Source organism: Coenobita brevimanus, chromosome 26 (genome assembly GCF_032717465.1).
Source record: "Coenobita brevimanus isolate Jiangsu-jjx chromosome 26, ASM3271746v2, whole genome shotgun sequence".
In the NCBI taxonomy this organism is placed as follows: domain Eukaryota; kingdom Metazoa; phylum Arthropoda; class Malacostraca; order Decapoda; family Coenobitidae; genus Coenobita; species Coenobita brevimanus.
The window spans coordinates 4,274,568-4,291,879 of NC_136979.1; the positions used below are offsets into that span (position 1 = coordinate 4,274,568).

General features: G+C 39.1%; 1 protein-coding gene across 1 annotated transcript in view; it reads right to left on the reverse strand.

Moving 5' to 3' along the window:
* Nucleotides 1-17,312, reverse strand: part of LOC145394133 (uncharacterized) — a 34,672-nt gene that overhangs the window by 8,331 nt on the left and 9,029 nt on the right. The window contains exon 2 of the mRNA XM_080268113.1: nt 1,285-1,320. Coding sequence (XP_080124239.1) covers nt 1,285-1,320 — 36 coding nt within the window. The remainder of the gene's footprint in view (nt 1-1,284; nt 1,321-17,312) is intronic.

Sequence of the window (17,312 nt, forward strand, 5' to 3'; positions counted from 1 at the left end):
AAAAACTGAATATAAACGAATGCAACTAAATGAAAAGCCTGCAGACCTCAAGTAACTTGGCTGACGTGAGAGACTGCAGATAGGGTGGTAACAATCAGCCCATCTCTCATTCACTCATTAATTGTCTGTGGCTGTGCAAGTGGGATGATGGCGACATTCTCGTTCTCTCTCTCCCCTTCCCACAGTCCCTGCTCTTTAGTGACATATATATAAACATGCTACTTAGTCTTGCCCCTTGGAGGATCCGGCAAAGAACAGCTAATACTCTTAAAGTTGGGGAAGGAAATGAAGTGGCTCAGGGCGGCAGTAACGTTGCAATTATAGTGATAGCATGGAGACTTAGGGACATATTCGGAGTTGTTTGGGAGATTTTGAAACACCTCTTTGTTAGCGATTTCACTGCACATTATATTTCAGTACCCTTTTGTATGTTACTGATGCACACTGTTTGATATTAATAGATAAAAGCATCACGCAACAACAAATCACTAACAAAACCGTGCTAAGAAAGCCTCCTACGCAGTCCAGAATACGACCTTTAGTATTATGAATCTATAGATAGCTGTGGCATTATTTGTTGATGCTAATGTAAACCTGAAATGAAAGAAATGATGACCTAACAACGAAAAAGTGACGGAATGCACATACCAGGGCGCTGCTGTAAAAATATGAAGGAACTTAAGGTGATGACGTGATAAAATGAGGTTAGAGGAAGGATGATGAGCTTAGACGATAAAACTCCTTAACTTTGAATAATCTGGTGGAAATGCAAACGCTCAAACACTCTCACGGGAAGATGGAAGGATGTAAAGCAATGACAGTCATGAAGTGATGTGGAAATTACGATGAACAGATGAAGTAGTATGTACAACAAAGTTAAGGCAAGTACCCGGACACTACCAAGCCAAGGATGAGGAAAATAGGTAAAAACTATGATAAAATTAACTAAGCAGACATGAATGGTGTCCTGATACTGATGGCCTAATATGACAAGGGCGACGAAAAGCAGACACCCAGACACTACCAAAGCAGAAGGGAGAGGCACAAGGTGATTTCAATGGTATATGAACAAAGTGGGATAGTTATACGGGTCGAAAACGGATGAACTATTATGACAAGGGTGACCAAATGCAAAAAAACAACACCCAGACACTACCAGGGGAACGGTTGAGGGACACAGAATCATATATGTTTTAATTGAAGGAGCGATCAGAGGTTTAATAGCCAACTCTATCCAGCCACAACACCCAACCAGGAGAAGGCTACAACCAGGATATCCCTTACTGTAATACGACTGTCTGTAGCTGGTTGTGCGAGTGGCTGCAAACGAGAAATTCACAAAAAATGGGAGTTAGTCTCGTGTGGCATTTATACTTCGACGAAATACCACACACGCACATCAACACACTGCATGGTATATTCATGGATGCTTTCACATACCAAGTGTATGTATGTGTGCTGAAAAAATACTGGGGGAAAAGTAAATTACACACACACACACACACACACACACACACACACACACACACACACACACACACACACACACACACACACACATTCACCAAACAGGAAGTGATACTTTGTAAAAAATGTAACAAAAAAAAAAACATTTCATATACATAGGGGAAATGTATGAACGTTAATTGATAACATTAACACTAATAATAATAATAATAATAATAATAATAATAATAATATTTCATTCAGGAGGCGCTGGTCTATGATGGGAAAATTCCACAAAAATATATACAATTGCTGAAATTATTTCCAATGAAAAGAGTAAACCACATACACACGGTTCTCTGTAAAGGAGAGAGAGAGAGAGAGAGAGAGAGAGAGAGCTGAGTATTGACAGGGCGCACATCGATGAATTATATATACACAAAAGGTATATGTGGTCAATATTTACAAGGAGCAAACAAGATACATCATATGATATGCGAGGACAGGCATTCTCTCTCTCTCTCTCTCTCTCTCTCTCTCTCTCTCTCTCTAAGGTGGCAAATTCACAAGCACGAAAGAATCACCATCGACTAACGAGATCCATACAACTTTCGTTTATATAATATTTGCCATCCTTTTCTAAGATCTTCCTTAACTCACTCTAGAAAGGTAAACAAGCTTGAAATTGCTTTTTACAGAAACAATATTCATGGTGTGTGAGATAGCAAGATTGTGGTAGTTGAGTTGGCAAGATTGTGGTAGTTGTGTAGGCAAGAGTGTGGTAGTTGTGATGGCACGAGTGTGGTAGTTGAACTGGTAATAACTGGTGGCTGACAGCAAAATTAGTACGAAGACGACTAGGCAAGTCTGTGGTAGGTGGAAATATTGTTGGAGCTGTGTTGACAATACTGCGGTAGTTGAGTTGGCAATGTTGGTTCTCGGGTTGCAAGATTGTGGTAGTTGTGTTGGCAGTACTGGTTCTCGAGTTGCAAGACTGTCGTAGCTGAGTTGGAAGCTCTTGAAGGTGAGTTGGCAAGATTATAGTAGGTACTGTATTTCTTTCCTACTGTGTTCTATAACATTGATTTAATATAATTTATACTTATTTGTAAGTACTTTAGGTCACACACAGGAATGCTTTCATGGTTTAATCTTTTAAAATCATTATTTTCTAAATTATTTATCTGGCACCGCACATATGTGAACATTCATCCAAGTGTTATGCATTGTCTCAAAATGAAAGACAAGAGAAAGTTTATATCCTTGTTTTTCAACAGTCATCGAAAACTTTCGTTAAAAAAAAAAATCACTCGTTGCCTTTTAGTGGAGCTACACTTCCATGTTCATCAGGAGGTGAATCCAGTGGACCTCAGAAAACAGGGCACATGAGCTAGGTACTCCCAGAGATCTTTCACTGAAGTTATGTAATGTTCAACACAAAATTCCGTATCTTGGCCAGAGTCTTTCAATTTCATAACCACACATCATCTTCATCACAACACGTGATATCGGCTTTATCAACACACCATTACCTTCAGGTTGGACAGGCGGTGGTGGTGGCAACTGGAGCTTGGGAGTTGCAAAATAGTATAACACAGTAGTGACATATGTAGAGATAAACAATCACACCTGATTAAAACCTACCTCGTGTATAGATTAAATTAGTAATACCACAGGAGTGACCATCAGCACGATAAAGAACCTAACAGCTTGCTTCGTAGATCATTTGGTGGAACACATTCACAGTAATGCCTGCGTACATGGTACAGTATATCAAACACACACACACACACACACACACACACACACACACACACACACACACACATTTTGAAAGACATGTTAAAGAAGTAACTTACATCACTTTTTGCATTATACATATGTACAATCTGTACATTCTTCATGATGTAATATAATATAATGCAGTTTATATTATTGATCGAAGTACATCTAACCATATAACTGCATTACCTATATATATATATATATATATATATATATATATATATATATATATATATATATATATATATATATATATATATATATATATATATATCAGCCATATTAATTAATGTAAAGATATTCTCTGCGTAACATTGAAACATTTTAGGATTTAAAGCTGGCCCTGTGCTGTCGTGAAAGTGAATCACAGATGTAATAAAAACAGAAATTTACACAGATTAACTTCAGGTAAACTGTATTCACAAGTTTTTGATACAAGAAAGGTTGACACATTGTAACTCATCGCGTTAAGTAATATGGCTGATGTAGATCGTTGAAAAAAAAAAAAAAAAAAAACGGTGGGTTGTTAGAAGGAAAGGTACGAAGATAATTACGAAAGCGAGGTGCGATTATACAGGGGTGGTGCTACGGAGACAAGGGCTAGTATCCTTGTCTGTTAAGGAGACTCCCAAGCATCTCTTCGTTATAGATTTTTTTTTTTTCTTTATCAGGTAAGATGGTAAATTTCTCTAAATTTTAGATGTAGTCTGTACCAATGAAAACTAAAGAAAATATTTTAGCTTAGTGTCCAAAATGGATTTTGAAGGAAGAGATTCCAGAAATCCTCCTTAGCAGACAAGACTTCGAGCCAAGGAGTGCAACAGCCAAGGGGCCAAAGCTACGGTGGCACAGACCTGACAGGTACAGAAAATATGGTGTCGTTTCTGCTGAAGAGTCCACACAATTGATACTGTTTGAGTGGCAGGAAATAGAGGTTCAGGTGATATTGTATACATTACTAACTTATCCTTACGATGTCTGCTTTGAAATAGTTCTACAAAACTTTGATAATGACAAAACCGCTGTATGTCAGGGAAATAACGATGGTGATTAAAATGCCTAAGCTTATTAAATTACTAGTGCTCTCCCGCAAGAATTTCCTGGGCTAGCTAATAACCATTTCATCACAGAATGTGTGCAAATACCATTAGCTTTGTTTCCATATGGTAATTTAGCTCACAATGACCAATTCTGACCAAAAAGTTGAAAAAATAACTTTCGCATATTTTCGCGTGTTGCGATTTGCGACAATTTCGCTCCGTCTCGTAGCGCGCGATAGCCTAAAAAAAAAAAAAAAATGGTAGTTTTCTGACAGTCTCTGGGTTTTCCCGACCTAATGCAAAAAGAACGAGGTTCATGTCTATTACCGTTCTTGTGATAGAACCGAACAAACGCACAGACAGACACACACAGACACGACTTTATTATTTAGTTACTAGAAGGACCTTATCTTATTAACTTTTTTCCTTCCCCTCCTCGATTTTCTCCATTCTTGTTTTCAGTCAAATTCCTTTTTATACATTTTCCTTGTCACTGATTTTCGGTACATACATCGTAGCATCTGAACACGCACACCCATACACACCATTATTTATACAGTATGCGATTTCTTTGCATGTATTACTGAGCTCTTACGTGGCATTTCGCATTTTCTGGCCAACTATTGCCGAAAGCTTATTTGCCTAGTTTATCCAGGGCGAATGTAATAAAAACATCCCAACTCCCGCATTACCACTCATTTCCACTCCTTCCTGCCACCTAGTTCCCGTATTCTCGTCGGTTAAGGAAGCTCCCTAACGCCTCTTCTTGAGCGATTTATTTTGCTTATTATTCCTTACTTTCCTTTTCCGTGTCATTTAAATAATTCAGATACCACCATACTGGGCATAAATAAAGCACAGACTGATATTAATCAGCCGTATCCATAAATAAATTGCTAAGGAAGAGGTGTTAGGGAGCTTCATTAAAAGACGAGAATACAGATCTAAGAAGCCACCCTCCATCGTGTACCCTTCCACTTTATCCTTCGCCTTCATCACCAGTCAGACGAAGAGAAACGAAAAATGGCGAAACTTGGCGCCAATAAGAAGCAGTCTAAGAATCAACATCAAGAAGCCCAAGTGCCAAAGGCGGTCGTTCTCAAGAAGGAAGTTTTATGTTAGACCTCTTTTCTTTCCACCCATTTTTCTTTTTCACTCTCTTCATTGTCTCAGGTATCATAAAATCTCATAGTGTATTGCAGAAAATATTTTTAGTCTGGCTGCGTAAGGATGGCTTTTTTTTTTTTTTTTTTTTAATGTATGTGTGTGTAACTGACAGGGATAGCACCCAAGGACTTTCCCATGTCACGACAGAACCGTCAGCTTTACGATCCAGTTCCCTATTTTCTGCTCTAGGTAGAAACAGGCTTGAGTATAAAAAAAAATCGACCGAATGAATTTTTGCATATATAAAAGTGCAAATAAGTTGTCATGGATTAAAAGAAACACGATATCAGTAAAATCAACCTTAGTTTTGTCATCGTAGGAATAAAGACAAATCAGCTTCGTTCCCAAGGCGGAAGTTTTGTGTTAGTTTTCCGTCTGCGCCGATTTTTCTTTCTCCCTTCTCCAATTTCTCAGACCGTGTGAAATCTTAAACAGTATCGCGGCGGTTATTTTAGGTTTTTTCTCTACGGGAGGCTGAAGTGTTCAATTCTTTCATGTTTATATTTCAAAGATTTTCATAGACATTTGAGTGGAAACCAAGTGTTGTAGGGTGTTCTAAAATTAGCGTAGGGCATCTGTAATCTGGTTTATAGATTTTTTACGTGTTCTTCTTCCTCTGCTTATCTTCTGAAGAAAAAAAAAATCAACAAGGTGGGTTCTAGAGGAGACATCGTAAGAATAAGTCAAGAATATTCAGTTCTAATCTTACGGACACAAGTTCTTTAGGAAATGTCTGGCAGTATAGGTCTTTCAAGCAGAAGTACAATACATTTATTACAATATACAGACCTATCTGAAATAAAGGCCAACTTAAGCAACTGAACACCAAAGCAGTAGTGAAAATTTTGTGGCTGAAAATAAAGTAGCAAGTGTGAGTGAATCTTGCAATTATTACTTTCAAAAAATAATAATAATAATAAGACACTGAAGAGCAATTTTTCTTGAAACCAGTTACATGAAATACATAATTATTTTTCCTTGAGTTCATTAACCTGGCCCAAATTTTCATCCTTTTGCATATTATTTCACGTAGCTCAATGGCAGAAAAAAGACAGTACTGTGGCTCTATAAGCTTTCTGTACTACTTTGTGACTAGCATCGTATTCTAGTATTATTTTATCGTTATAACTCAGGATTCAAGATGGCAGGATGGCAGTTTTGGGCCAAGGTAAAGTGAACAGATTATAGTTAGGTATTTTTGGCATCAATTAATGATTATGTGGACTAGAACGAGTATTTTTTGTTATCAATATAGACTGATAGATTTTAAAAACCTTACTTCAGTAGCAAGACAGTGGGTGTTTTTTTTTTTTTTTTAAGTTTCAGCCCCAAAATTTATTCATTACCTCTGAGGCTCTGTTGTAGTACATAGCTTCAGCAAATTTACTCATAGACATTTGATATTCTATGTTCGTACAGCGGATGGAAGTTTGTGCATGAAGCTGTCAACTGCAGAGGCATTTTTTGTCGAAGTAGACGGTCTGATGTTTTTTAATAGACGGAATAAGTAGCTTCGTACCTTTTTATAGATATTAAGGATATCAGCTTTGGGTCTGCCAGTTGATGTTTCACTGCACAAATTATCACAGGTAAAGCAATTAATTCATTACTTATACAGGTAATAATAAGTTATCATATTGTAGTTACACTGTCGGCTAATGAGCACGTTGGCAAATTACTTACGAATAAACTAATTTTTTTTCATTTTTTTTATCTTAGCTACTAAGTGCATCGTGGATAGCTTTTAGAAATACAGAATAATCAAAAAAGGTTAATATGAATGATCCAGGGTAAAAGCCATTTGTTTAGTGTATTAATGGAAGGTAATGGTAAGCGTAATCATTAAATCATTAGTATCATAGTAATTAATGATGTGTTACGTCAATTAAGCACACACACACTTTGATGGCAGGCAAAAGTAATTAATGGCAGTGCTCATTAGCCAATACTCTCGTCTTATTTACAGATAAAGCTTATTTACAAGTGGATAATTACATGGTAGTGCGTTTGTGGATATAGAAATTGATTACATACATCTATAACTCCTTTATTTCGTCTGCCAAGGTGATGTCAGATTCTCCGGCCAAAATTTCAGTTCCTTATCTTATAAAGAATATATATTTTACACTTTTCTGGTAAAAATAGTTCCATATTTGTTTAGCTTCGACTTAAAGCTATTGGACGTATTTTGTAACCATAAATAAGTTAAGAAATTGAAGGTTGTGGCGGGAAAATACGAACTTGAATATGGCAGTAAGTTTTAGGGGAGGAGAATGTAGCGTCCTTAGTTACAAAGAGTTACTGGTTACAAGATTCCCAGTTCACTTTTTATCAACTCTCATGCAACAGAGTGAAAGCTGCAACATCAAGAGCGTAACACATTGACCTTACTATGGAATGACTGCCTGTGTGGGGCGGCTCGTGGTGCTGAAATGAGGCAAAGGGTTAGTACCTCACGGGGACAGGTGAGCATCAGGTGGCGTGGAAAGGTAATGCAGCTCTTTATTTTCGATGGCATAATGCTAAAAGGCTAAACAGAGTGCATATCGGTGCTATTAATGAACTATGGATAAAGAGTCTCAGTTTCCTTGGCATAACTCTGAACAATAATAATAATAATAATAATAATAATAATAAGCTATCTGAAGACTGTAAACAAAATACTCTACACGTGCTCTAACTTCACCTCCTCAGTTTCCTTGATACAATTACACCAAAACTCTGAACAGTATGGAAATTAATGGCTATGACAAGACGAAGAAGCAAAAACATTTCCTCTATATCTCTGACATCAATTGCGGTTCTTCTTCGTAAAAATACACATATATGATGCTTGCCTATAACTCTTCATTTCTTGACAACAGAATACAATATTCCTCATTTAAATCTACAAACATGAGTTATGCTTTTTGTTGGAATATACAAATGACTAATGACTAGTTATGCCCGATGTGCATAGTCAAACATAAAGGTAAAACAGACATTATGCTCTAAAAACTAACAACAGTTGATGAAGAGATGGCTATTTCGATGGCTGTCAGGCAATTTACACCTGCTCTTTTTACCGGTGAAGTGAATGGCTAATGAATGGCTAACCTACAGGTAATTATAAATCTTCTTCTACCTTCCCAGTATTCATATTTACTGAATGACTAAATTATTGAACACTTCTTATAACAAAACTGTAGAAATCTTGTTGAAAGTTAAGTAAATTGAGATCCACTACTGATAATTTTATCCCTTGCAGAATATTCTAAAATGACCTTAAATCTCGTCTAAAACATGAACAGTTCTTCAGATTTATGAAATAGGTGCTAATACAAAGTTTTTTTTTCCCCTTTAAGATATACCAAACATACAGATTTCCTACTTTATAAACTTACATATATGAAAACCACATTCAGTAGCAACAACCTACATTACGTAAAGGTAAAGTACACAGTGGAAGCTCAGTACAATAAAGGGTAAAGCCAATCATGTATCATAAGGTACTGATAAAGGTAGGGAGGAGGAATAGGTACTTTGGGCACAAGTACTCATAAAGCACATGTAATTACAAAGCATGGATTCACTTAGTCTTTAGAGAGGCAGTTAGTACAATGGTCTGTTATCTGATCCATTCCACGCCCTGAGGTCAGCGTTGTTAACCCTCTCAGCAGAGTTAACCCAATTTTACAACTCAGCAAACGGTCTATCATACAAGGCTAACCCCGATTACTGGTGTGGTCTGGAATGATAATAGGGGATTTGGCTAGAATCGCACTTCACACAGTTTAATTCAGTAGCCTAACATGGACGGTTGGCAAACAGTCACTGCTCAGTGCAGGGACCGAGGTAAATAAGTCTGTGCAGCTGGAGTGAAATATGTGCTCAGGGCTTCAAACAATCAGATGACGAGGTGCGAGAAGGGATACACGAGTAATAAACGGTATCACCCACATTCAAGAAGGTGCATCAAAAGTTTGTAGTTAAAGCATTAATGATACACAAATGCACATTATAGAATTAACTGAGCAACAAATGCTAAGAGCCCCGATGATGGGCAATCGTCTATCCAGTATTTTTTCGTATCTCAGCAATTACCTACAGTGATATATATATATATATATATATATATATATATATATATATATATATATATATATATATATACTAATAAAATTGATAAGCTTGTAAATTATTTAAAGAGAATAATGACGCATTGGACTTTCTGGGCAATAATTCTTAATATAAGAACTTTGGTAGCAGTGAGAAAAGTATGGAGTTTGAAGATTTATTTAAAAAAAAAAATCTTCATAGTTAGGATAACGTGCTATGTTTTGCAGGGAAAGCCACTGAGGTCCGAGTTGACTCATCGCTCAAAGTTCTATTTAGTTCTCGTTAAGGACCCTTCACATATATATTAATCGGTACTAATCGGTACTGCAAATACAACGCATATAAATACAAAACATGAGACAGGATGGAACTGATGATGAAAGCGGAATACGAACGAGGATTTGTCAGGTCAACTAGGCAAGGGATGCGATCGATGGAAATAACACAAACGTGAGGATTAGCCAGGGATCGGCGGGAGGCGTGAGGGGTGCGTGGTAACAGAAACAATTGACTGTGTGTGTGTGTGTGTGTGTGTGTGTGTGTGTGTGTGTGTGTGTGTGTGTGTGTGTGTGTGTGTGTGTGTGAAAGCACGTAGAAGGAAACCCAAACTGAGTGCATGACGATTAATAAAAGGGTGCGAGATGCGGGTAGGGGTTGGTTGAAGGTGTGCGAGTAGGGGTTGGTTGAAGGTGTGCGAGTAGGGGTTGGTTGAGGGTGTGCGAGTGAGGATGAGGTGCGCAACACAAGAAACACCTAAGAACACACACCCACACCCACAACATGAACACAACTCTCGCTTACTGGTGGAGGGCTGGCGATACGAGCCCGACCGATTGGCTGTGAAAATAAAAACAAGATGAATAACTTGATCTAGTGCCGCTGACCTCCTCTGGGCGGAGACGTCTTTGTTTATTTTATCCTAACTACCACCTTTTATGGGAGATTTTTCACAGTAATGGGGCTAGACACAACTTCACCTGACCCCATTCACTACAAAATGTCTACCTAAAGATGACTGAAATCGTGAGGCGGTAATGAGAATGAATATAACAGACGTCACCGGGGTATATGTAGAGGAGGTACCATGACCGATTGTATAGGGAACTTTAACACGCACACAAGCACTCAGGAGAATGTGCGTCTAAAACACACACACACACACACACACACACACACACACACACACACACACACACACAATTATTAGCCTCTTTCACACACACATACTGAGGAAGCAACAGTATACGTCAAAAGAGAGTTGGAAAAAAGGAGATGGTTATTAAGGTGGGAGGAAAAAAATACATCCTTCTAGACGTAATTCGGAGAAAGGAGACCAGCGTGGTACAGAAGTCCATTAGCAGTTTGGATATTTCACAAAGATTTCCAACATAGGGTAAAAAAGAGCCTAAGCATATTTACCACTCACACATTACACAGAAAAGTATATTATTTTTCTTGGCAGGTCAGAATACCAACCATATTAATATAATCCTTCATTAGCTTTAGTTATAAAATGGTGAAAAGTTTATATATAGGAAAACTAGCACACAATCACTAATTAAGACATATGTATATAAAAATTTACATATAAACATACAGATGATAAGGCGAGCATCGTCCAAGAAAAAGGACTACAAGAAAAAAAGGAATCTCACTATCCACAAAACCAACTTGATTCGTGGGAACTGTGACGAGGGAAACCATATAGGCCGATGAAAATGTTAGCCCCTTTCATCGTACGAGGTCCTTTTTAACACATTCCATTTCTCTGGACTCGAAGTTGTTTCCAAATAAAGGGAAAGACATAGGCAAGAACGGCAAAGGCTCTTCTCTCTCTTGCCTGACTGTCTTTCGCTCTCTTTTGGACGCGGCATCACGCCCAAGGAACTAATATGCAAAAATACTTTGGACGCAACTTCACATCCCAGGAAAGTGAAAGTGTTAATCTTACACACTATCAGACTATTTTCTTCAGTACAGGGGAGACTTCTCAAACTGGTGGGGTTAGCCATAGTCTTCATAATCCCCTTCAGTACGAGTAATTTCCTCTGAGCTGAACAAAAAATGGTCTGTAGGCAGCACAAACTTGAAAAGACGTTCTCTGACTAAAAGGGCTGACCATTTCATCAAAGTGACCTATTTTTCATTTTATTCTTGAAATTATGTTCGATTTTACTCAGCTTAGGAAGGAGCTCTCGATGAAGGATAAATCTAACCCCACCAGTGTGAAAACTCTTCCCTAGGCTGAGAAGAATCGTCAATAAACTTCAAGAATAAAATAAAACAAATGTCATCAGATGGACTAAGTTAAAGGGTGTGGAGAGAACAGTAAGCACTACATATCGTTACTCCTACTGTGCTGGAATACTTAGGAATTATGTGGTAACAGGACTTTATTTTGTTCTCGAGTCTAGTGCAAAAAAAGAACAGGGTGAAGCTACAGAGAAAACGACCGTGGATTGAAAACTGGGAGCGAGAAGTATGAACAAGACCCCAAGATTTGACGATAATCTTTGACGATAATTTCCGAAGTATATAACGAGGATGGAACGTATCTGACTTTTTTGTATCGTTACTGACTGCCTTCTGTAATGTGGGATGCAGGCTAATTACATCAAACTATTACAGGCGTTCTATAAATGACCGTCAAAAAACTGGGGGCTTGCTTATAATTTTCCACACTCCTTTTTAACAGTACAGTCGATATAGGGAAAGCTATTACATCACTCGAGGGGACTTTCTATAAATCTTTATTATAGATTACACTTAATATTATCACCATGATGTATTATTTTGCTCTACACAGTGCTAGAGAACAAGACAGGAGAAGGAATGCTGTCGAGTTTTACAGGGTCACAGATAAAGTCACAAGAACGACGATAAAAATTTCTCCAGAAGATCTAGTTAGCATTCACTTTATGGCAGGACTCTCAAAAAGAACATTCGAAGGAAGAAAAATTTGCTATACATAAATTCATAAGAGTAAAAAATGTAGGAACTGTCCCATTCACACTACAATAATAAGACAAGGATAACTGCACAAGGGACCGTGTTCTCATCAGCTAAGGAGGTTTTCTAGTGGTTGTTGTTGTTGTTGCTGTGACCCCATACTCATCTGAATCGTAACCCGGTGGCCTACAGGCTGAAATTGCCCTTCTGAGGTCCACCGTCTTCCTTCAGGGGGATAGTGAGGAAGCTGAGAGACGTCCGTATATCCAGGTATCAAAGCCTTCTGGTTGTACTGATGTCACCACGTGAAGGCGCCTCTCTCCACCTGCCTAGTACAGTGAGAGTCATAGTTTCCTTTCACCCTCTTACCCTTGCCTGAAGGAACTCACACTCAGGATTTCACGCTGAACGAGGACCTGTTAGTGGTGGTTCGAAGCATTTTTCCAAACTGCACGAGGAACAGTGTCGTCAAGAACTCTTCCTCGTGCAGTTTAACAAGGCTTCAACCTGCCTCCAAAGCACTGGGCAACGGGTTTTGGTTTAGCACGACACCCTGGCTACGAGGGACAGTCACGTACTAAAGCCCATCCGTTTCTCCTGCCCCTATTTCATCGCTGGGTTCACAGACGCTTAAAGGTGACGTAGTGGATATGGATGATAATACGCATCCTTGTCCACTACGTCATACCCAAGCATCTATCAATCCAGCAGCGACGAAGGGGAAGTAGGGGAGAACGAATTTTACTATTTGATTGTATTTCCATCCAGGGCAGGGACAGAAGATGAGAAGGAACTATGTCCACGATGGTACCTCTTCCTCACCAATTTATTCTTACGTATGACACATTAACACCTTCAACTTGATATCATTTAACATCTATTCTTGCCATTATCAGACAATTTCTTTCAACTTAGGAGAGCAGCCTAATAGTGAAGTGGTTTATTAAGGCTATGGAAACCCCTCCAGTACGAATAGTCTCTCCTGAGCTTTATTAAATCGTCTGGAGAAAGCAAGATAAAAGTGTACGTCCTCAGTTGAAGGAGCCAATTTTCTCTTGTATATTTAATCTCTATCGAAAATAAAGACATAAATAACATACAAGAGAAAATCAAAGAATAATGTGCAAAATAAACCGCAAGGGAAAGAGTACTAGAAACCTCCCAGGCTAATGAGAACACGGACTTAAGACAGAGAGGAGCTAAGAAAATGCAGCCTAAAAATGAAAAGCGACAACAAAACACATTATAAAGGTAATACAGACATAACGAAGACACCAGACGCTGTGCTTACAACGGCAAGAGTGCCTCTGACTGTTTGTCCGAGATGCTGAAAATAAAAAAAGGAGTTACAACATGAGATTAATGCTTATTACATGACAAGAAATCTGATAATTTTGACCCCTTGACAAAAATAATCAAAAGCTGTCTGTCTGTCTATACATGTCACTCTGTCTGCCTCTCTCTATCTGTCCCTATCCATCTATCACTCTATCTCCCAGTCTCTAGCTTTCCTATTTCCATTGTAATCTCGCTAGCTATTCTCTTTTCATCGTCAAATCCTCCCCTGGTCTGAAAGTAAGTCACAGGCAGGGTTTTGCAGTGATTGAATAAAGTTTGCAAGTTTAAAGATTCCTCCAGAGTGCACGAATAACAGTGACATCGCAAGCTGTCCCTCATGAAAACAACAAAGCTCTCAACCACCACCTCTAACACAGGACAAGTCTTAGTTCTGTGATAAAGTCTAGGTGAACCCCTTTTTACTCTAACTTGGCCTAAATTTTCCGTCTCTCCACCTTGAATGTTGAGTTGTAGCAGTAGATTAGCATTAGATTATGATCCTAGTCAAGAAGAAGTGCTGTGAAAAGGATGTAAAGATGCAGTGTTGTCTTTTCCTGCTACTGATATATGTGAAATAAGCTGCAAAGGGACGAAAATCTCGACCAAGTTGGAGTGAAAACAATGTGCAGACTACCCTCAACCCAAAAGCAGAATTAATTAGCAAGCAGAACTATGGCTCACGAAAATACGATCGGCTCCATTTATAAGCAGTACAGGACAGGTGTATTGAGGCCATATTTGGTGCCAGTATGTTTCCTTACGTCTCATATCTACTGTCGTACATATGAGACGTACGCCTGTACTCTCGTCGTTGAGGAAGCTCCGTAACACCTTTTCCTAAGTAATTTATTTACAAAAAGATTATTAAGCAAACCGTATCCAAAAATAAATTGCTAAGGAGAAGGTGATAGGAAGCTACTTTACCCACCGAGAATACGGGCCCCTGTCACTTTACTTCTACTAAAATCAGATATTGCTACACTTCACCATTATGCTATGCTGTTATATACTTTTTTTCATCTTTACTACCTTCTGATTAAAAGGGATGAGAGTAGCAAAAAAAAAAATAGAATGAAAATTATACAAGAAATGCACATTAATATTTCTGTTTCTATCATCTTATCTAATTCTATATCTAGCTTATTTTTTACATATCTATTTCGCTGTATCTTTGGTCACTTCTATTTACAAGAAGTGAGAATGATGCAAAAAATCTGCAAACTTTTTATCATGTACTTAGACACTTGCTTAATAAAAATGTAGATACCGATTTTGTTCTATCTATCTATCTATTGCCAGACGCCTCAATCCCGTTTGGGGTGGCCACAAACAAATCGCCTCCAAGTCGCCCTGTCCCCCGCCATTTCACTGCCCTGCTCCCAACTCACACCCCCCTCTCTCATATACCTCTCCACCCCATCCCTCCATCTCATCCTCGGTCTCCCCCTCCCTCTTCCACCCTCCACCTCACTCACATACACTCTCTTCGTCAATCTTTCACCCTCCATCCTCTCCACATGGCCAAACCACCTCAGTGTGTTCCTCACAACGCTTCCTATCACATCCACATCCACACCACAACGCTCCTTTATATCCTCATTCGTCAGCCTGTCTCTCCACGTGACTCCACAGGCTCCTCTTAAATAACTCATTTCCACTGCTCTCACTCTTGACTTGTGTCCTTCCAACAATGTCCAAGCTTCACTTCCGTACGTTAGAGTTGGTATCACAATACTGTCATGTAGTAACTTTTACTTCCATGCTCACTTCCCTGTTTCTTATCACTGCTTTTAAGGAACCAGCAACCTTTCTTCCCTGCTGTACCCTTTCAAGCACTTCACCCTCCAAACCTCCATCCTTACTCATCACACAACCCAAATACTTAAACGTACTCACATTTTCCAATTCCTCACCATCCAACCTCGCTGTACATTCACTGACTTCACCTCTCTCAAAGACCATCACTTTACTCTTCCCTACATTCACCTTTAGGTTCCGTTTCTTACACACTCTCTCAAACTCATCCACCAAGCCTTGCAGCTCCCCTTCGTCTTCACTCAACAACACAGTATCATCTGCAAACAACAGTACAGGGAGTTTCCAAACACTATCCTCTCTCACCAGGGCCACTCCAACATCCACTACCCTACCTTGTACCCCTTTTATTACCCCATCCATGTACAGATTGAACAACCATGGAGACATGACACATCCCTGTTTCAAACCAACTTTCACAGAGAAAAATTCACTTAGTTCACCATCCACACGCACTGCAGCCTTCGCACCATCGTACATACTCTTCACAGCATTCAACAACTTCCCATCTACTCCATATATTCTTAACACTTTCCACAATCCTTGTCTATCCACCCTGTCATATGCTTTCTCCAAATCCATGAAAGCCGCATACAACTTCTTTCCCTTCTCTAGAGACTTTTCCACTAAAGATCTAAGAATGAATATCTGATCTACACAACCTCTTCCCTTCCTAAAGCCTCCCTGTTCTTCTCCAACTAATTTCTCTGTTCTTTCTCTAACTCTGTCTATAAGTAACCTACCATACACTTTTCCTATTATACTAAGAAGACAAATGCCCCTATGATTACCACACACTTCTTTTTCCCCTTTTCCTTTATACAAGGGAATAATTATACCTGACTTCCAATCCTCCGGGACTCTACCTTCCTCCCAGGCCAATCTGCACATCTTCCACATCCATTCTACTACTATCTCTCCCCCATGCTTCAGCATTTCACCACACACTCCATCAATTCCTGGGGCTTTCCCCGATTTAACTTTCTTCATTGCTTCCACAACTTCCATCCTACTGATTTCTTCCTGTCTTCTCACCTCCCTCCTTCTCCCAGCCATTCCCCAGCCACTTATACTCGCATTACTTCCATCCTCCACGTTCAACAATTCCTTAAAGTGTTCTCTCCATCTGCTCACTTTTTCTCCCTTCTCCACTAGTAATCTACCATTTTTATCTTTCACTCCCCTGCTAACTTCACTTCCACCCTGTCTTACTCTTTTCACTTCTCTCCAGAACATTTTCTTACAGTCCCTCCACTTTACACTCAAATTCCTTCCAAATTCCTCATCCACTCTCTTCTTACTCTCTCTTACTAATCTTTTCACCTCTCTCTTCCTTTCCACATATAACTCTCTCTTCCGCCTCTCAACTTCTTCCACGCCCCTATTTCTCATCCATTCATTGTATGCTTTCTTCTTTTGTGCCACAGCCTGTTTCACCTCTTCAGTCCACCACGCTGTTCCTTGCACCCCCCCTCCGTCTTCTCTTCCTTCCACACACCACATCACATGCTGCACATATTTCTTCTGTAAATATCTTACACACACCTTCCACGTCTCCCATCTGCTCCAATTCATATTTGCCCAATCGTTCCTCCACTTCTCTCTTATACTCTGCCTTTTCCCATCCTCTTGTAACCTTTCCACTCTCCTTGCAACTACCCCTTCCTCTCGTCT